Source organism: Eptesicus fuscus, chromosome 12 (genome assembly GCF_027574615.1).
Source record: "Eptesicus fuscus isolate TK198812 chromosome 12, DD_ASM_mEF_20220401, whole genome shotgun sequence".
NCBI lineage: Eukaryota > Metazoa > Chordata > Mammalia > Chiroptera > Vespertilionidae > Eptesicus > Eptesicus fuscus.
In genome coordinates this window covers 31,651,415-31,671,693 of record NC_072484.1, presented here as the reverse complement: position 1 = coordinate 31,671,693, position 20,279 = coordinate 31,651,415, and the positions used below count along the sequence as shown (strand labels likewise).

Sequence of the window (20,279 nt, the reverse complement as noted above, 5' to 3'; positions counted from 1 at the left end):
GGATGCAAAGAGCGTCCAGCCTGTGGCGGGCGAGCAAATGCAAACGTCATCAGCGGCCCGATCAGAGGCGGAGAGTGATCGCCGAGCGGCGGCGGACAGAGCCTGGTGGCTCAGGGCGGGTCCGACTCGGGCCTCGGGCAGCGCTTAAACGGAGTCTCCGTTTCCTCTTCTGCAAACAAAGCGAAGGACCGCGTCTGCCCACCACGTGCCGGCGGCTCCGCGGAGCTGGGGCCGGCCCCGCCCCCCGGCGGCCGGCCCCGCCCCCCGCGGCGCTGCGGCCCGGCCCGTCCGGGAGTGCAGGGTGGGGAGTCGGAGTCCGCTCGGGGGGTGCAGTGGGGCCGTCGACCTCAGGAGCGGGCGGCACCCCCCGGGACTGCCTAGGGTGGGCCGGCGCGGGCGAAGGTGTCCCGGATCTGGCGACACTCTCCCGCCCCACTTCCGGGGCCGCCGCTTTCACTTTCTCTTCCGCCGAAACTGCTCTCCTCCTCCTCCTCCTCCGGACCGGGGGCCGGGAGCTCGGCTGAACCGCCGGGCGCCGGGGGGCGCTCGCCGCAGGGAGAAGTGGGGGCCCGGCCCGGGCTGCCCGCGTCCCGGCTGCGCGGCGTGGCCCCCGCACACCAGGCGTGTCTCGTTTTTCCGGTCGCCCTTTGCGGGCCGGGCTCGGAGCTTCCCGCCCGTTCGCCTCCCACGCGGGGTCCCGGCTGGCCCCCTGCCCCAGGCCCCGTCCCCGGTGCGCGGGAGGGTGATGCCACCCGACGGCTGCCGGGGACCGCGAGGCACACCGAGGGCTCGGGCCCCGCCGGAGGCCGCGGGCCGGGCTGCGTTGCCCCTGGTCGCGCGCCCTCTGCCCGGCGACCTGGACTAGCCTTTCCCGGAGCTGCGGCCCCGCCCGGGGTGATGGGAGCAACCGCGCCAGATGGACGAGAAGACCAAGAAAGGTGGGCACAGCCTGGAGGCGCCCGGGGAACTCCCGGGGGGGGGGGGTGCTGCCCGGACGCAGCCTCCCCTGCCAAGAAAGGCCTGGGAGAGGGCGCTGCCCACTTGCCCTTCATTTCCTCCCGGGGTGCCCGGCTCCTTCCGGAGGGGCCTGGCCATTCATTGACGCGAGGCCTCCGTGGGCCGGGTCTGAGCCGCGATGGGGGCGCCTAGAGGACACAGCAAACCTCCCAGGCTGGGGGGAGGCAGACCTCGCCGACCTGAACACCGAGGGCCCTTGCCTCGCCTCTTGCCCCCTGTCCCCACCCTGCTCAACCCTCCTGTGCGCCTCCGGGTTCTTGGAACAAAGCCCGGGGCCCTGGATAGCCCGCAGGCCCCGCTGCTGCCTTGGCTGACCTCACTCTCTTGCTCATTCTGCTGGAGTGACATCCCCCCCCCCCCCGCCCGATTCTTTCTGATCTAATCCAACCTTTTCTTGCTCAGGACCTTTGCCCTTACCTTGCTCTCTACCTGGGACACTCTTCCCCAACTGGGTCTTGAAATATCCAGCTCCTCTTTCAGGTCTCGGCTTCAGGGTCACCTCCTCCTAGAGGCCTTCTCTAATCTCCTCACCCTGTTTATTTCCTTGCAGCATGGATCACAATCTGATTTTTCCCCCTGTTATTAAACTTGTTGTCTGTGTCATTACCAGGGTGAAAACGTACATGAAGAGAGGGACTGTGTTTAGCTAATTCACTGGCTGAATCCCCGTTTCTGGGACAGTGGCTGGCACACAGTAGGAGCTCAATAAATGCTTGTCAGATAAATGAATGGAAGTATGGGGGACCTGGGAGTATGAAGGAAAAATAGAACCAAATGAGCAGGGAGGGGAACCGGGGAGTATCAGAGAAGACTTCCCAGAGAAAGGGGTTTTTAAAAAAAAATATATTTTTTTTATTGATTTCAGAGAGAGGAAGGGAGAGGAGAGATAGAAACATCAGTGATGAAAGAGAATCATTTATTGGCTGCCTCCTGCACGTCCCCAGTGCCCTGACCGGGTATCGAACCCTGACCTCCTGGTTCATAGGTCGACACTCAACCACTGAGCCATTCTGGCCAGGCAAGAAGGGGATTTTTAAGCTGGGTGCTGAAGGATATGTAGGAGTTCACCAGGATGACAGAGGAAGCAGCATGTAAAAGGATCACCTACTTCTCACTCCCTCATCCCCAGATCCTGAAAAATAAACCCTGTGCTAACTTGCTTCCACTGTGTTGAATTTTAGCCGAGGAGATGGCCCTGAGACTCAGCCGAGCAGTGGCGGGTGGGGACGAGCAGGTGGCGATGGAGTGTGCCACCTGGCTGGCAGAGCAACGGGTACCCCTGAGAGTGCAACTGAAGCCTGAGATCTCCCCAACACAGGACATCAGGTGAGGAGTGCACAGCTGGCCAGGGACAGAGGGCTTGCTGCACCCTAGTGGGCCATAATATATTCTCGCCAATAGAACAGTTATTTTTTCCCCTCTTCCACAGAATTTATTTTATACCTATTATACCAAACTGCATTTTATTTTTATTTTTTTTTTAAAATATATTTTATTGATTTTTTACAGAGAGGAAGAGAGAGGGATAGAGAGTTAGAAACATCGATGAGAGAGAAACATCGATCAGCTGCCTCTTGCACACCCCCTACTGGGGATGTGCCCACAACCAAGGTACATGCCCCTGACCGGAATCGAACCTGGGACCCTTGAGTCCGCAGGCCGACGCTCTATCCACTGAGCCAAACCGGTTTCGGCTAAATTTATTTTTATTGATTTCAGAGAGGAAGAGAGAGAAAAACATCAATGATGAGAGAGAATCGGATTGGCTGCCTCCTGCACGCCTCCTACTGGGGATCGAGCCCACAACCCGGGCATGTGCCCTGACCAGGAATTGAACCGTGAGCTCCTGTGTCATGGGTCAGTGCTCAACCACTGAGCCATGCCAGCTGGGCTACCAAACAGCATTTTAATCACTGACATAGAAAACCCCCTAATAAGATAAAGCAAAGACAAAAGCTTTTAACTTATGAGAAAGGAGATACACCATCCATCACTTAAATAGTCTTCAAACATTATTGCACTTTAACGTCCATTATTTGACAATGCGTTCATGAAACAACCTGCAGACAACTAGTTTCAGCAAATTAGAGGACACTTTTACGCAGACATGACTGTCCTAAGTTGTTTGCCAGGGAAGAATTTTCACACGTTACTTACGTTAGCAGTAACGGTGGCGCGGGAGAGTCCTGCGCCTTCTCCGTGCTGCACGGTGAGAACCACCAGTGGTGTGGTGGGCCCGAGGCCTTTCCGAGGCCACCCCCGACCCTCACGTCTCCCTGTGCTTGTGGACGGGTTTGGTGATCCATTGGGTGTCGGGATTCCTTCTCATAGCCTGATGGAATGGATCGAAGAGGATAACCTCAAACTACGTGGAGTCTTCACCAACCCAGTAAGAATTCAGGACTCTCAGCCCCACTAGAATAGTTATTCTTCATAGAAGGTTCTGGGGTGTCAGGAGACCTAGCTTCAGACCCCAACTCTGTCACTAATCAACGGTGAAATCTGGGGCAGATCATTTCACCTCTCAGAGTTTTCATTGTTTGTTTGGTTGGTTTTTTCCATTTAAAAAATGGGGCAATAACAGCCGAAACCGGTTTGGCTCAGTGGATAGAGCATCGGTCTGCGGTCTGAAAGGTCCCAGGTTCGATTCCGGTCAAGGGCATGTACCTTGGTTGCAGGCACATCTCCGGTAGGGGGTGTGCAAGAGGCAGCTGGTTGATGTTTCTCTCTCATCGATGTTTCTAGCTCTCTGTCCCTCTCCTTTCCTCTCTGTAAAAAAATCAATAAAATATATTAAAAAAAAAAATGGGGCAATAACAGTAGCTATCTCATGGGGTTGTTAGGAGGTATATTAGTATACTAGTATGTTAGGGCTCATATGACAGGAAAAAACATAAGAACAGTGGCATAACCAAGTTTGATAGCAGGTATTCCAGATGTGGTCTGCTCCTGGGTCCTCAGAGCCTCATGCTTCTTTTTTTTTTATTTTTTTTTTATTTTATTGATTTTTTACAGAGAGGAAGAGAGAGGGATAGACAGTTAGAAACATCGATGAGAGAGAAACATCGACCAGCTGCCTCCTGCACACCCCCCACCGGGGATGTGCCCGCAACCAAGGTACATGCCCTTGACCGGAATTGAACCTGGGACCTTTCAGTCCGCAGGCCGACGCTCTATCCACTGAGCCAAACCCATTTCGGCAATTTGCTATCTTTTAAAAAAAGGACTTAAAAATAACCTCAAAACCATTTTCACAAATTACTAATTCCTTTAAATCCCCTAATACTCTGTTTATATTCAAATTTCCCTAATTATCTCATTACTGTTTTTTTTTTTTTTTTTTTTTTTTAAATATATTTTATTGATTTTTTACAGAGAGGAAGGGAGAGGGATAGAGAGCTAGAAACATCGATGAGAGAGAAACATCGACCAGCTGCCTCCTGCACACCCCCCACCGGGGATGTGCCCGCAACCAAGGTACATGCCCTTGACCGGAATCGAACCTGGGACCCTTCAGTCCGCAGACCGACGCTCTATCCACTGAGCCAAACCGGTTTCGGCTCATTACTGTTTTTTATACTTGGTTTGTTCCAATCAGGAACCAAATGAGATCTACACATAGCGTTTCTTAATATTGTCTAAGACTGTTTTATTCTCCTCTGTTTTTATGCCATTAGTTTTTTTAAGAAAACTGGTCTTTGACTTTTAGAAATTTCCTACATTATGGATTTATTAATTGCCTCCTCAGGGTGTCATTTAATATCTCCTGTTTTTCTTGTGAACTTGTAGTTGGATCTAAAGGCTAGGTTAATCTGGAGTCACTTTGTAAATTTTCAGGATCTCTTCCTCATTTTATGATTGCTTCTTGCTGTTCTTGCTTATGGATGCAGTGTTCTCCCAAATCTCTCTGAAGACAGGAAGTAGACTTTACTGTTATTGTTTTGTACCCTAATTTATCCGGTTCTTCTGGCCTCATTTTTGTTTTTTCATCTTAGTCCCCCCCCCCCCCCTTTTTTGGTTTTGTTGTTAATATTTTTCCATTGATTTTTAGAGTAGAAGGAAAGCGGGGAGAGAGAGAGAAACATTGATGTGAGAGAGACACATCAATTGGTTGCTTCCTGCACTCCACCCCCACCCTCCACCAGGGCAGGGGACGGAGGTACGTGCCCTTGACTGGAATCAGACCCGGGACCCTTCAGTCCTCAGGCCAACGCTCTATCCACTGAGCCAAACGGGGTGAGGCTTAGCTTTCCCTTTTTATGCTTCTGGAATTAGACTCTTTGGATTGAAATCCTGCCTCTAACAGTTACTAATTGGTTACTTGGCAAAGTCACGGTAACCTGTCTGGGCTCGTGTTTTGTTTTGTCTTTTTATACATTTGTGTTTTTAAAAAATATATATTTTTATTGATTTCAGAGAGGAAGAGGCAGAGAGAGAAAGAGAAACATCAATGATGAGAGAGAATCATTGATCAGCTGCCTCCTGCAAGCTCCCCACCGGGGATCGAGCTCACAACCCGGGCATGTGCCCTTGACCGGAATTGAACCTGGGACCTTTCAATTCGCAGGCGGACGCTCTATCCACTGAGCCAAACCGGCTAGGGCTGGACTTGTGTTTGTATCTGTAAATTAGGGATAACAACAGTACCTGCCTCAGGAGTATGTTGAGAGGATTAAGTGAGTTAATGCATGTCAAGCGCTTTGCAGAGTCTTGGCATGTGGTAAATAATAACTGTGGGTGGCTTCGTTAGGGAGCAAGGGAGAGAAGGATAGAAGAGGTTGGAGAGGTAGTGAGGGGTCAATCACAGAGGCCCTTGGGTGCACAGTGAGTGTGGATTTATTCTCGGAGCACCGTGGAGCCACTGGAGGGGCGTAAGCCGTGGGTTCTGATAAAAGAATCCAGGAGAGGCCCCTGACACAGTCGGGGGGGATGGTGTGTGTGGGGGGGGGCTTGTGTGTGTGTGTTCATGTCATGCACAAGTGTACAAACATGTCCACGCGAATAGCTGGCGGCTGAGGTGGGACCTGCAGCCCGAGCCCTGTTACTCCCCTGTCCTCCCCGCAGGCTGTGGGTGAGTGTGGAGGACCCTCAGATGCACACTGTCACCATCTGGCTCACGGTGCGTCCTGACATGACAGTGGCTTCCCTCAAGGACATGGTGAGTGAGGGGACTGAAGGGAGGCATCCGGGCGGAGGCTTCCCATTTCGCTCTGACTCTTCCTGCTCCCCTTCCCACTCCCCCCTCCACTCCCCTCCAGGTGTTCCTGGACTATGGCTTCCCGCCAGCCCTGCAGCAATGGGTGATTGGGCAGCGGTTGGCCCGGGACCAGGAGACGCTGCACTCGCATGGCGTGCGGCGGAACGGCGACAGTGCCTACCTCTACCTGCTGTCAGCCTGCAACACCTCCCTCAACCCCCATGAGCTGCAGCGGGAGCGCCAGTTGCGGATGCTGGAAGGTGAGGGTCCGCTCCTGAGGGACAGGTCACCTGGAGGACCCTCCCTGCAGTGGGGAAGAGAGGACAAAGGACACCCCGGGAGGGCGTCGTGTCGGGATCCATTTTGGGGACAGCGGCCTAGGGGAGAGGGGCAGGGTTCAGTCCTGGCTCTGGCACTTACCAGCTGGGTGGTCTTGGCAATGCCCTTCCTGTCTTTGCTCATTGGTTTTCTAACTGTAAATTAGATAAGATAATAATTACTAGTGTTTGAATTTTTTACTTCACATTTTTATTATTTATTTTGTTTTTTGTGTTTTTGTTGTTTGTTTTTGTTAATCCTCACCTGAGGATATTTTCCCATTGATTTTTAGAGAGAGTGGAAGAGAGGGGGAAAGACAGAAATATCCATGTGAGAGAAACACATCGATGGGTTGCCTCCTGCAGGAGCCCTGACCAGGGCCCTGGCTGGGGAGGAGCCTGCAACTGAGATACATGCCCTTGACCAGAATCGAACCCGGGACCCTTTGGTCTACAGGCTGATGCTCTATCCACTGAGCCAAACCGGCTAGGGCTGCTTTATGCTTTTGAATATTTCGGACCTACAGAAAAGTTACAAAATAGTATAAATAATTGTATAACAAATTCCCATATTTGTTCTCCTTTATCATCTTTCCATAGCATTATTTATTAGAGTTATTGGTATGGGTATAAATAATTTTTTTCTGAACTGTTTTGAGAGTAAGTTGCAGACATGGTAGCCCTCTCCCATAAATACTTCTGTGTGTGTTTCCTTTAAAAAAAAAAAAGACTCATTTTCTTGTATTACCATATACAGCTATCAAATTTAGAAAGTTAGCATTGATGTAGCACTGTTATGTACTAACTAGAGGCCCGATGCATGAAAATTTGTGCAAGAGGAGGCATTTCTCCCCCTGGCTGCCGGCACTGGCTTCCCTCTGGCACCCGGGACCCGGGCTTCCCTTTTCCGGCTGCCCATAGGCGCCTGGGACCCGGGCTGACTTCCCTCCGGCCCTGGCTTTGTCAGGCAGGATGTCTGGAATGATATCCGGAAGACGTGGTCTAATTAGCATATTACCCTTTTATCAGTATAGATGTCCTTTGTAACAAAAGCCCTGGCATTCAGCTGCCCTCTCCGTCCCTTCAGTCCTTGGTCTACTCAGTCTTCCCTTGACCCTCCTGATACTGATGTGTTGAGTCCAGTTTTTGTTTTTCCGTCCAGTGTCTCATGAATGGCTCAGAGTCAGTATTTTGGCAGGTCCAGCTCAGGAGTGCCGTTTGTCCGTCGAGGTGCCTCACTGCCGGAGCACAAGAGGCCGGTTGTTAGGCAGGATTTTTAAGCTCCCAGGACACAGGGGCACTCGTGGGTGGAGGAGGGACTCTGACCCTGTGGGCACCAGGACACTCAGCCAGGTCTGGGTCCACCTGGTAGGACCAAGCTGGAGACGCCTCCAGGGAGGAGGGAGAGGAGAGGAGGGAGTGGGGTGCAGGGTGTGGGTCCTGGCTGGCCAGGGGGTGTGGATGAAGTGGGTTGCAGGGATGCACCAACTTCTAACCCTCTTTCCCAGATCTGGGCTTTAAGGACCTCACGCTGCAGCCCAGGGGCCCACAGGAGCCAGCACTTCCGAAGCCGGGGGCCCCCCAGGAGCCAGGTCAGGGGCCTGACACCGTTCCTGAGCCCCCACCGGTAAGCCGCCCCTGGTCCCCGACTCACCCTGCCTGGCCCCTCGACGCGCCGAGCTCACCGCCCCCCTGTCCCCAGGTGGGCTGGCAGTGCCCCGGCTGCACCTTCATCAACAAGCCCACACGGCCCGGCTGTGAGATGTGCTGCCGGGCGAGGCCCGAGACCTACCAGGTCCCCGCCACGTACCAGCCGGACGCAGAGGAGCGAGCGCGCCTGGCCAGCGAGGAGGAGGCGCTGCGCCAGTACCAGCAGGTGGGCAGGGATGTCCCCAGGCAGGCACTGCAGACGGGCCGGGGGGAGGAAGCCAGGACGGGAGGCCCTCCACACCCTGCTCCTCCCCAGTTGCTGCCTGGCCCCTGCTGGACAGACCGCAGGCACTGACCCTGCACTTGACTGACCCTCCCTCTCCTGGGGCCGCGGCCCTGCTCCCTGGCTGTGGCCCCAGCCGGGCTCTCGTGTCCTGCCCCCTGTGGGTTGTGGGTCCACCCCTCGCTTTGACATACACACCAGTTGTGCATACAGGTGTGCCTGGTTGGGATTCCAACATCCTGGCTGAGACCCTGACCGTGTCCCACCTGCCAACCCCTCGTCCACCTGTGACCTCACCTTGGGTCCTACTGTTCCTGTCCACCCTGCCTCTCTGGCTGTATCCCACCCCTGACTTCCTGTGACCTCAGGACCCAGCCCCTCACTGCTTCCCACTCTCTGGCCCGTCCCTCTTGTAGTCCCGCCCTGTCAGTGCTGCTCACACAGATACCTGACCCTGATGCTCCCTGTTCTGATCGGAGGCCCCATCCTCCACCTCGTTCCTTTGGACCCAGAGCTGCCCTGACCCACCCAGCCATGACCTCACTCCTGGTCCATCTACAACCTTGGCCGGATTCCTCCCCCTCCCGCCTTGCTCTGCTCCACAGCATCACTTCCCCTTCCCATAACCCTGACTACTCTGTGACCTTGACCTCGCCCCACCTCCAGCCCTTGGCCCCGCCTGCTCAGCTTGGCAGAAATGTGAGCCCTGGTACCTCTGATTGCCTCCTCAGACCCTGGCCTGTCCTTACCGCCATCGCTCCCTGGCTTGGCTTGACTCCTGATTGCAGCCCCAACTTGCCCCTGCCTGGCCCTCCTCCTGCCCGGCTGCTCTGCCTGGCCCTGCTCCGGGCTTCCCCCTTCCCAGCAGCTCTCGCTCATGCCCACTGCCCAGCCACCGCCACCCCTCCCTGGGAACCCTGACTCTCCCCGCCTTGTCCCCTCTCTGGGGTCTGACCAGGACCCCCCGTCCTGCCCCCTTCCTGGTCTGACCCTTCCCCGAGACCCTGACCGCCACGGCCCCGCCCCCTGTGCCCAGCGGAAGCAGCAGCAGCAGGAGGGGAACTACCTGCAGCACGTCCAGCTGGACCAGAGGAGCCTGGTGCTGAACACCGAGCCCGCCGAGTGCCCCGTGTGCTACTCGGTGCTGGCGCCCGGCGAGGCCGTGGTGCTGCGGGAGTGTCTGCACGCCTTCTGCAGGTGCGGGCCCCACCCCTGCAACGCAGCATGGGTCCCGGCCACCAGTTAACCAGGCAGAGGGGGGGGGGGGATCGTGTGCTCTCACATCTCATTGGACACCCACAAAATCCTGTCAGGCATTTCTCCCCATTTCGCAGGGGAGAAATGTGAGGTACAGAGAGGCCAGCAACTTGCTCAGTGCCATACAGCTCAGGCATTCTGGCTCCAGAGCCTGTGCCCCTCTCTACTCCTACCCAGGCCATGCGGGGCATTGAGGCCCTAGCCCTGGCCACCTGAGCCAACCTCGCCCTGCACCTGGCTGGTGGGCAGTCTGCCCCCCTCCCAGGCTCCTCTCCCGGCCCCTCCGTCCTGGGCTGTGGAGAACACGTCCTCACATTTGGTGAGCGGCCCCTGGGTGCCAGGGCCTGCTAGGCCTGGGCATCCAGAAGGGATCAGAAAGTTCAGTTACTGCCCTCTGGGGTCATTCCAGAGGGGAGGCCGATTAGTCATCACCTAACCACAGATTAACTATAATTGTGACAATTACCTATAATTACCAGCGGATTATAACGGGGCCCTGCTCCAGCAGGGGGCCAGGGAGCCCTGGAGGTGGCACTGGCGTGGGTATGTGCCTGGCCTCTACAGGAGCAAGGGGTCAGTGTGCTGGAGCAGACGGATGGACAGAGAGGTGTTAGGGAGGGCAAGTCATGGGGGTGCTTATGAGCACAGGAGTTTGGATTTGTTCTGAGCCTGAGCAGGACGGGATGGGAGCCACTGGGGAGGGGTGTGGGGGACACTGGGAGCCCAGGAGGGGGCTACCGCTGCTTCCAGGTGAGTGGGACGGAGACCTGGACCAGAGCAGTGGGGTGGGCAGGAGCTGAGGCCATGGTGACGGGTTGGTGGGACGGAAGGGAGACATTGAGGAGAAACCCACCTGGGGACAGGCTCACCCTGCGAGGGTGGCGTCCCGGTGGGTGGGGTTCAGATGACCCTCACCTCCACTCTATCCCTCTCCCAGGGAGTGTCTGCAGGGCACCATCCGCAACAGCCAGGAGGCAGAGGTCGCCTGCCCCTTCATTGACAACACCTACTCGTGCTCCGGCAAGCTGCTGGAGAGGGAGATCCGGGCGGTAAGCCTGGGGGCGGGGAGGGAGCTGGGCCCTGAGCTGGCAGGTGGGAACTGGCTCAGGTGCCGGTCTCGGGCAACAGACATTTATCAAGAGCCTTCTCTGTGTGGGGTGCTGGGGGCCCAAGTAGTCAACAGGACAGGAATTGGGGGAGGCAGCTAGTCAAGAAACTCCTTACGAAGGAAAGACAGCCAAGCAGTTAGTGGGCAGGGTGACCTCCAGTCAGATTCAGCCTCTGTGTGCCTGTGTTCTCATCTCGATGAAGGGCAAAGTTAGCGTTATTTTCTCTTTCAAAGTTGTGAAGGATTTGTGTAAGGAATCGAGAGTAGCGCTTGACACATGGTCAGTGCTTATCAGTACCTTGTGCTGTGTAACAGGTCATTCAGACTTAGTGGCTTAAAACAGCCACCGTTTATTTAGCTCATGAATCTGCCACTTAGTAATTTCGGTGGGGCTTGTCTGGACGATTCTTCTGGTCCAGGTTGGGCCTGGCTGACCTCATCTGGGCTTAGCTGGTGGTCAGCTGTCCTGGACTGGCTTATGATGGGCTTATCTGCGATGGCTGGGATGGCTGGGCCTCTTCCCACTTGGGTCTCCCGTCTGCCAGCAGGCTGGCCAGGCTGCTCACGTGGTGGGTCTCAGAGTTCCCAGAGCAGCCAGAGGGGAGCCCCAGGGCAGGAGTGCTTTTCAAGTCTGCTCCTTTCACACTTGCTGCTGCTCCACTGGCTCAGCAAGTCACAGGCTCAAGCCCGGATTCTGTGCAGAAGGGGACCACCCGTGAGCATGGAGTCAGGGAGACATGAACAAATTGGGGCCATTCCTCCAGCATCTATCACAGTGCTGTCTGTGTGTGCACCTGTGTGTGTGTACCTGTGTGTGTGTGCACCTGTGTGTGTGTGCGCGCGTGTGCAACCTATCACAGTGCTGTCTGTGTGCACCTGTGTGTGTGTGTGCCGTCTATCACCGTGCTGTGTGTGCACCTGTGTGTGTGTGTGCGTCTATCACAGTGCTGTGTGTGCACCTGTGTGTGTGTGTGCAACCTATCACAGTGCTGTCTGTGCACCTGTGTGTGTGCCGTCTATCACAGTGCTGTCCGTGTGTGTGTGTGTGTGTGTGTGTGCATGTGCAGTCAGTCAATCATAGTGCTATCTGTGCACCTGTGTGTGTGTGTGTGTGTGCCGTCTATCACAATGCTGTGTGTGCACCTATGTGTGTGTGTGAGCACGTGTGCAACCTATCCCAGTGCTGTCTGTGTGTGTGTGCCGTCTATCACAATGCTGTGTGTGCACCTGTGTGTGTGTGTGCCATCTATCACAGTGCTGTGTGTGCACCTGTGTGTGTGTGTGTGTGCCGTCTATCACAGTGCTGTCTGTGTGTGTGTGTGTGTGTGTGTGAGTGAGTGTGTGAGCACTATTGCTGTTAATGCTATTATCACGTTCTCTCCCTGACTGCTGTTGATCTCTCCCTCCTCTGGGCCTCCATTTTCCCATCTGTAAAGTGGACTGTTGGGCTTGATTTATGGTTTTTAAACTGCTGAGCAGTGGCCTTCCCAGAACTGGGCATCCTCAGATACCCAGGCAAAAACATGAGGCATGGCCAAGGTGGCTGAGGTCCAAATGGGGGACCCCACAGGCACATACACCGGACCCCTGTTTCTCCCCATCACTCCTGCCTCTCCTGTGACCCTGCCTCTGAGAACCCTCTGATTTCGCCAAGCATTTCGTGGAGCCCAAGGAGTTGTGCCTCAAGGGAAAAGGGCCGACAGACGGGTAGGACTTGAGAACTTCCACAGTTAACCCCACGAGCAGCCCCATTTTATCTCCTCTGTGGGGTCTCTGAGAAGGGGAGCTCTAGGAGGTTGCTGAGGCCTCCTCTCTGGGGCCTGGAGGGTCAGTCCCTATGACCGGTGCCCAGAGGTGTTCCCTGTGCAGTCCTCCCAGGCCAGGGGCACAGGGCCCACGCTTGCCTGGAGCCCCTGAGAGTTGACATGGCCTCACAGTGATCAAGTGTGGCAGCGAGTAAAAGGGACGGGGATCAGCAGAGTAACGCAGTGCAGGTGTTTTTACAAAAAAACATGTCTAAACCACATAGAACTAGAACGGGAATGAAAGAAAAGTCACCCACGACCCCACCATCCCAGCAGATCCCTGATTGCATTTTTCTCCTGTTAACTTTGGTGTCTCTGGGCAGACATGATATTTTTCCTTTTTCAAATCAACTTCATTAAGGTATACTTTGCATACAATAAAATGCACTCATTGTAAGTGTACTATTGGGTGAATTTTGACAAATGTCTCTTGTAACCACCACCCCAATCAAGATATAGAATGTAGGCATGATTTTTTTAAAATATATTTTTTTATTGATTTCAGAGAGGAAGGGAGAGGGAGAGAGAGAAACATCAATGATGAGAGAGAATCATTGATTGACTGCCTTCTGCATGCCCCCTACTGGGGATTGAGCCTGCAACCTGGGCATGTGCCCTGACCAGGAATCGAACCTGACCTCCTGGTTCATAGGTCAATGCTGAACCACTGAGCCATGCCGGCCGGGCATGATTTTTACTGTAATAATCAGCATAGATACAACAGCCTTTGTTATTTTTAAATTTTATTTATTTTTTGGTTAATCCTCACTTGAGGATATTTTTTCCATTGATTTTTAGAGAGAGTAGAAGGGAGGGGGAGAGACAGAGAAACATTGATGTGAAAGAGACATATCAACTGGTTGCCTCCTGCCTCTGCCCCGACCAGCACCGGGGATCGAGCCTGTAACTAAGGTACGTGCCCTTGGCCGGGATCGAACCCAAGACCCTTCAGTCTGTGGGCCAACGCTCTGACCACTCAGTAAAACTGGCTAGGGCAGCCTTTGTTATTTTGCTACAAAGTCTTTCTAAAGGTTATTGTCTCTATGGCATAGATCCTATTTATACCTCTTAATAATTCCAACGTCTCAGTTCGTAAGTAATGCTTCAAGGAACATTTTGCATGGTGTCTCTTTCTCCTTAATATTATTTTCTTAGGATAAACTTGTAGAAGTGGAGTGAGTCCCAAAAGATCAGAAAAGTTTGGGTGGTTGAAATGTTACCGCCACATTGCTTTCTCAGAGTGAAATGTACAGGGCACTAGTTTAAGCACATATTCCCCAGCGTTGCTTGTTATTATTTTTGTCCATATTTTTCTTTCTTTTTTTATTGTGGTAAAATGTATATAAAATTTACCATCTTAACCACTTTTAAACGCACAGTTCTGTGACATTAAGTATATTCACACTGTTGTGCAGCCGTCACCACCACGCCTCTCCAGAACGTTAATCCACGTTTTGAACGGAGTTTTTAAATACTGACGAGGAGAAACGAGCCTGGGGCTGGGCGGGACTTTTTGGATCGGGGGCTTCCAGGAGCACATTTGGGGGCAGGGAGGGCCGCATGGCAGGTGTTCTGAGTCCCAGAGACTGAGGCTATGGTCTTGGCAGCTGCTGACCCCCGAGGATTACCAGCGGTTTCTGGACCTGGGTGTCTCCATCGCCGAGAACCGCAGTGCCTTCAGCTACCACTGCAAGACGCCGGACTGCAGGGGGTGGTGCTTCTTTGAGGATGACGTCAACGAGTTCACCTGCCCCGTGTGTTTCCGCGTCAACTGCCTGCTCTGCAAGGTGGGATGGGACCCACGCTGCTTAGTCACCGAGTCCTGCTGGGAGCTCATGCCCCTCAGTGCTTGTTCTGTGAGGGGCCCGGTCGTCATGACTTAGAGCTGCGTGTCCTTGATGGGCCTGACCTGGGCCCTTGGACCAAGCCCTGACCCTCACCTGAGCCCTGACCCTTAACCCCACACTGAGCCTTGGCCCCAACCTGTCCCTGCCCCTGTCATCTCAACAGTTGATGGTTAAAGAGACTGGTGAAAGGAGACAGGTCTGAGCCTACTCACCCCACGCCGGCTTAGTCTCAGCCTAGCTAGGCACACGGGGCCACAGCCTGGGGAGAGGTGGCTGAGGGTTTCTGTGCCCATCGGGACGTAAAATAAATAGGTAAATATTGTCATACATGCTGACCTTGGCTTCACCTCCCTGGCTTCAGTGTCTTCTGTAAAGTGCGTGTATGGTTTATAACGTGAGGCCCGGTCAGTGACAACACCTAGAGGCATTATGTACTTGTGTGGGTGCCTGCTCTGTCCCCCGCCTCTCCCAGATTCCTAACGGGAGCCTTCTCATCTCGAGCTCCCCACTCCCTGCAGGCCATCCACGAGCATATGAACTGCAGGGAGTACCAGGATGACCTGGCTCTGCGGGCTCAGAACGACATGGCTGCCCGGCAGACGACGGAGATGCTGAGGGTGAGGCTGGGAAGGGCTGAGGACCTGGGGATTTGAGTTTTGGGAGCTAGAAGGGCTGTGGTTTATGGGCCCTGGAGGCTCTGGCATCACTCCCATCCAGAGCTGGGGCTTGGGATGGGTGCTCAGGTGGCCAGCAGCAGGACAAGTGTCTGGGTGGAGGGAGGAGACCGCAGAAACAGGGAGCCTAGGAGAGGGATTCCACACTCCAGCACAGTCGCGGTTTTCCTCCATAGTCGGGAGGGCCGCAGGGAGGGAGCGAGGCCGGGCCGCTGCCCCCGCCTGGCCCCAACGTCAGCCCCTGCTCTGCCCCAGTCCATGCTGCAGCAGGGCGAGGCCATGCACTGCCCGCAGTGCCAGATCGTGGTGCAGAAGAAGGACGGCTGTGACTGGATCCGCTGCACTGTCTGCCACACCGAGATCTGCTGGGTCACCAAGGGCCCGCGCTGGGGCCCGGGGGTGAGTCCTTAGGGAGCAGAGGCTCAGGAGAGGTGGGGAGGGGGCCCTCGTGGGCCTTGCCCAGGAGTGGGGATCGGAAAACTACAGCCCAATCCAACCCCCCGCCTGTATTTGTACAGCCTGTGAAGTAAGAACATTTTTTACTTTTTAAATGGTTAAAAAATATCAAGAGAGTATCTTGTGACGTGAAAATCACATGAAATCCGATTTTTTTGGTCCGTAAGTGAAGTTTTAGGGGAGCAGTCCTGCTTGTTCTTTTCCGTGGAGTCTGGCGGCTTCTGTGCTCCAAAGGCAGACTGCGTGGCTGCAAAGCCGGAAACCACCGTCTGGCTTTTCACAGAAGAAAGTCGCAGCCCTTGCCCGAGGCCAGTGACGAAGGGCTCAGTGTGGAGGCAGAGGTGGCGTGGGTCCTGGGCTCTGGCACAGTGGGCTGTGTGGTTAGGCTGTGACTGCCTTCTCTGAGCCTCCGTTTCCTCAACTGGAAAATGGAGGTGATAGCTGGGCCTGTCTGACTTAGGCTTATTGTCAGAACCAAATGAAAAAGGGTAAGAAACGGGCGTAGCAGGATGCCTGTCATATTGCGAGCACGTCACATGTGGTAGCTATCAAATTAGGGGTGTGTTCCTGGAATTGGGGGGTCGTTGTTGCAGGCTTTGAGACAGTGGAGGTGGAGGAAGCAGCCGTTTTCATGCTGCTGTGTCCTGACCCTTCCAGAATATGCAAAGATCCATCAGCTCCTTCCCTGCTCTGGGTCTCGGGGGAGGCAGATTGAGGCCATGTAATTGGGTGCCCAGAAAGGCCTTCGTGATGGCCTCCATCAGGCTGCTGAGGCCGAGGGCCCGTTTAGAGGCAGGGCCTGGAGTGTTTTTGGTGTGATGGAATATCATGGGCCACTGTCTTCCCTGCCCTGACCTCTTTCCCCCGTTCTGTAGGGCCCTGGAGACACCAGCGGGGGCTGCCGTTGCCGGGTGAATGGGATTCCTTGCCACCCCAGCTGTCAGAACTGTCACTGAGCTGAAGATGGCCGTCCCCATGCCGACCCAGCCCCACGTCCACAGTTGCTGTGGGACAGGGCAGGTGCTTTGGCTCTGAATTCTGGCCTGGGAGATGCCTTTATGCTTGGCTGAGACGGACCCAGCAGAGCCCACGGCCTCTGAGCTGCACGGCGGCCTTGTTTGTTGTGGGTGTTGCAAGGGCCCCACCTGAGCTGGCTGTTGTCCATAGCCGCCTCTGCCCTTCCCCTGGGGCTTGCTGGCCAGACCTTTCATCTCTTCTTTGTGGCTCCCACCTCTGCCTGGCCCAGCCTTAAACACAGCCCTGGCCATAGGCCTTGCTGGATAGAGCCTCCGAGAGCCCTGTGCGAGTCCATACATCCCCACCCCACCCACCACCTCGTCTCCTGAATACCACGCACTCACGGCCTGCCACTTTGTCGGCTTTCTGGGCTGACTTTCCTCTGGCTTTGCTGTTGGAGGCCTGGGGCCTCTGAGAACTGCTGCTAATCCTGTTCAGAGCCAGGAGGGAGACCTGGCAGTTTCTAAAGCATAGCTCATCTGGCCCAGCTTCCACATCTCCCTCTCTGCTGCTTGTGCAGCTCATTAAGATGGTTTTCCAGGAAGGGATGAGTGTGATGTCCGAGGGAGGGAGAGGGACATGGGCTGGGACTCCGCAGAAAGCAGGATCCCAGCCTCTCCAGGAACTGCAGCAGGAAGTGTGTGTGTGAGCCGCTTGGCATCCCTGTGGCCGGCTTGAGCGGGTAGGATGTTCTCGAGTCGTTCGCCTGCACAGGGGAAGTTTGCAGTGTGTTGAGAGGCCACAAAGCAGGTTCTGCAGGTCCGTGTGGGCCTGAGGGGCAGAAGGGGCCAAGGCAGCAGGTCCAGGCAGCAGGAAAGGCTTGCTGCTCCCTCTGCTGCTCAGTGGGCATCCAAGGTCGGGGAACAAACATTTCAGAATCAGGTAAAACTGCTGCAATTGAGGGGTGAGGCTGCCCATCCTAATTTTAGCATCTCAGGTAAAAAGGGCACAGCGTTGGTCCAGCAATATTTATCGTCTCCTTTTTGTGTTGGTCAGGGATTAATCGAGTTCTGGGTGTTCATTCTGTAAGTTTTACTGCATTCTTGGACCCACTCCCTTCCCCTGTGAGACCTGGTGTTTGATGGCCAACATCAAGTCAACAGCGAGTCTGCGCTGTGCCATGGGTCATCATCAAAGAGGCAGAGCGTGTCTCTCTGTCCAAGGCCTGGACTCCAGGCTCCAGAAGTTGGGGCATGTGGTTTTGGGGCAATGAGCTTATTCTAACCCCTGGAAACGCAATGCCACCCTGTCCTTGGAGGCCAAGACTGGAGTTGACCACAGGCACTGAGAGCAGAGCTATCAGAGAACATGAATGCCTTCCTGCTTCGCCAGCGCTGGCTCAGCAGCTGTGGTAGCTCGAGGGCACGCTCGGGCAGCCTCCCACTCTGAGCGAGACACAGGCAGAGCCACTGACCTGGAGGACAGCAGTGGAGACCTGGACCACAGGAGTAAGATGGGGCCCAGATCAGAGCAGAGCGCTCTCTTACCACCTCCTTCCTCCCTCCTCTCCTGCCGGGGTCCATCTTGGCGTCCCTTAGGCAGGGACAGGGAACCTTTTTTCTGCCAAGGGCCATTTGGATATAACATCATGCATGGGCCATACAAAATTAGCAACTTAAAAATTAGCCTGCTAGCACCACCGGTGTTGCTCAGTGGTTGAGTATTGACCTATGAACTAGGAGGTCACTGCTTGATTCCTGGTCAGGGCATATGCCTGGGTGGCAGGCTCAATACCTGGTGGGGGTGGGGAGTGGGGAGGCGTGCAGAAGGCAACCAATTGATAGTTCTCTTATCAATGATATTTCTCTCTTCCTCTTCGTTCCTCTGAAATCAATAAAAATACGTTTTTGAAAAATTAGCCTGCTCTATTTGATCAGACATTTAATTAACTCACCCCTAATGCTTTGGCAGGGCCGGACGTTCCCCACCTCTGCCTTAGGGGCTGGGGCACAAGAGAAAAGCAGAGACAGTTCTCTTGGTTCAGAGGATGCGGACTAACACAGGTCTTTTCATTGCCTGCCGTTCTTCCCCATACTGCGAGGTGCTGAGGAAGTGTTTACCTGTGGCTGCATCAAAATAAGGACTTCATTGGCTTCGTCTTCATTGGCTACGTCTCTCCCTCGGCCCACTCCATCCACGCCAGCACGCACAGGGAGCGAGTCTGCTGCAGCCAAAATGGGGGGGGGAGGGGGGTCAGGGCAGCCCCAGGGTTCTAGCCTCCAGTGCCACGCTCAATGTACCAGGGGGTGAGGTTCACAAGTGCTCTCTCTTGCAGGGTCAAGGGGAAGTGCCACCCTCTCCCATGGGGCCACCCCAGACCCGGGCCCCAGCTCTTGAGAATCCATCGCCAACTGGCCAGAGCAGACTTGAAACCAAGCCTCATGAGCTTTAGACTCAAACCACCTACCTGAGGAAGCAGCAGGAGGTCCCAAATATACTTGTGTGACATAATCTCTCTCCCGGACAGGAAAAGGCAAGTGGAAGCCCTCTGCTCAGATAAAGCGCTGCAGCTGCTGCTATGGGCAGGGAGTGGAGGACGTGCCCACAGCCCATGTCAGCTGCATGTGTCCTCTAGTGTTGGGCTGGCATGAAAGCTACTCACGCAAAAGCAGGAAGCGGGAGGCAAGCCCACAGCCTTGCTGGCTCACAAAGGCTCCTGGGCAAATTCCAACCATATGTAAGTCTGGGAAGAATACTGCTAGCAAGTAGAGGGCCTTTGTGAAGACAGGGAAAAAGGCAGCAGGAGCCACAGAAAACACGAAGGACAGCAGGGCAGGGAAAGGACAGTCAGGCTGAGCCTCAGACCCATTATCTCTTGGCTGGATTTGGCAAAAGCCTTTGGCCTATTCCTTTTAATCACCACTTAATCTCTGAATGAACATGGGTCCCAAGCCCAGGGCTGGCTAAAGGCATTTGGTAATAACTGTTCACCAAAATGGAATCAAAACACTGGCATGACCTCACAGTTTGTAAAGCATTTTCTCAAATATTTCATTACTGTCCGTGTGAGATGGGACTATCCCTGTCTTACTGTTATTGACAACTAGAAGCCCGGTGCACAGAATTTGTACACTCGGGGGGAGGGGTCCCTCAGCCTGGACTGCGCCCTCTCACAGTCCAGGAGCCCTCAGGGGATGTCCAACATGCGGGGAGCGGGCCTAAGCCGGCAGTCGGACATCCTTAAGGCTGCCACCGAGGTGGGAGAGGCTCCTGCCACCACTGTTGCACTCACCAGCCATGAGCCCAGCTCAGGGCTTCTGGTTGAGTGGTGCTCCCCCTGTGGGAGCGCACTGACCACCAGGGGGCAGCTCCTTCATTGAGCATCTGCCCTCTGGTGGTCAGTGCACATCATAGTGACCAGTCGTTTTGGTCAATTTGCATATTAGCCTTTTATTATAATAGGATCAGTCTCAGATGTTGAACTTGCAACAGCTCAAACTGTCATGAAGTGACACACTTGCCATAATGCTTCCAATAATTCTCTCTCTCGACCCAGTTTTGGGCCCATCCTCACCCCCAAATCGCCTAGAGTCCCACTCTCCTCCACAGCTCAACGTTGTCCCAGACCTGAACCCTAAGCACCTTCCATTGCCATTGCCCTCTCCATCTCCACATCCCAAACTCCGGTCCTCCCAGGCTCTGCTGTCTACA

General features: G+C 54.7%; 1 protein-coding gene across 2 annotated transcripts; it reads left to right on the top strand.

Annotated features, from left to right (window-relative positions):
• Positions 1–280: 280 nt before the first annotated feature.
• Positions 281–18,483, top strand: RBCK1 (RANBP2-type and C3HC4-type zinc finger containing 1). 2 transcript variants are annotated; one of them, XM_054724306.1, is made up of 12 exons: positions 281–938; positions 2,199–2,343; positions 6,082–6,175; positions 6,276–6,474; positions 8,040–8,158; positions 8,234–8,407; positions 9,501–9,661; positions 10,659–10,770; positions 14,242–14,421; positions 15,000–15,098; positions 15,411–15,554; positions 16,487–18,483. In XM_054724306.1, the coding sequence occupies exons 1-12, from the start codon at positions 917–919 to the stop codon at positions 16,565–16,567; spliced, it is 1,530 nt and encodes a 509-aa protein (XP_054580281.1). In that variant the 5' UTR covers positions 281–916; the 3' UTR covers positions 16,568–18,483. The 2 variants fall into 2 exon arrangements, with proteins under 2 accessions (XP_054580281.1, XP_054580282.1); XM_054724307.1 differs by lacking the exons at positions 281–938; positions 2,199–2,343; positions 6,082–6,175; positions 9,501–9,661 and having other exon boundaries at positions 6,294–6,474.
• The last annotated feature ends 1,796 nt before the right edge of the window (positions 18,484–20,279 follow it).

What these genes read in the sequence shown, in the direction of transcription:
- RBCK1 (XM_054724306.1), top strand. Translation starts at nt 917, where the DNA reads ATGGACGAGAAGACCAAGAAAG. An exon ending in TCCCCAACACAGGACATCAG is followed by an intron (nt 2,344 to 6,081) that starts GTGAGGAGTGCA and finishes TCCTCCCCGCAG; the next exon opens with GCTGTGGGTGAGTGTGGAGG. An exon ending in CGCTGCGCCAGTACCAGCAG is followed by an intron (nt 8,408 to 9,500) that starts GTGGGCAGGGAT and finishes CCCTGTGCCCAG; the next exon opens with CGGAAGCAGCAGCAGCAGGA.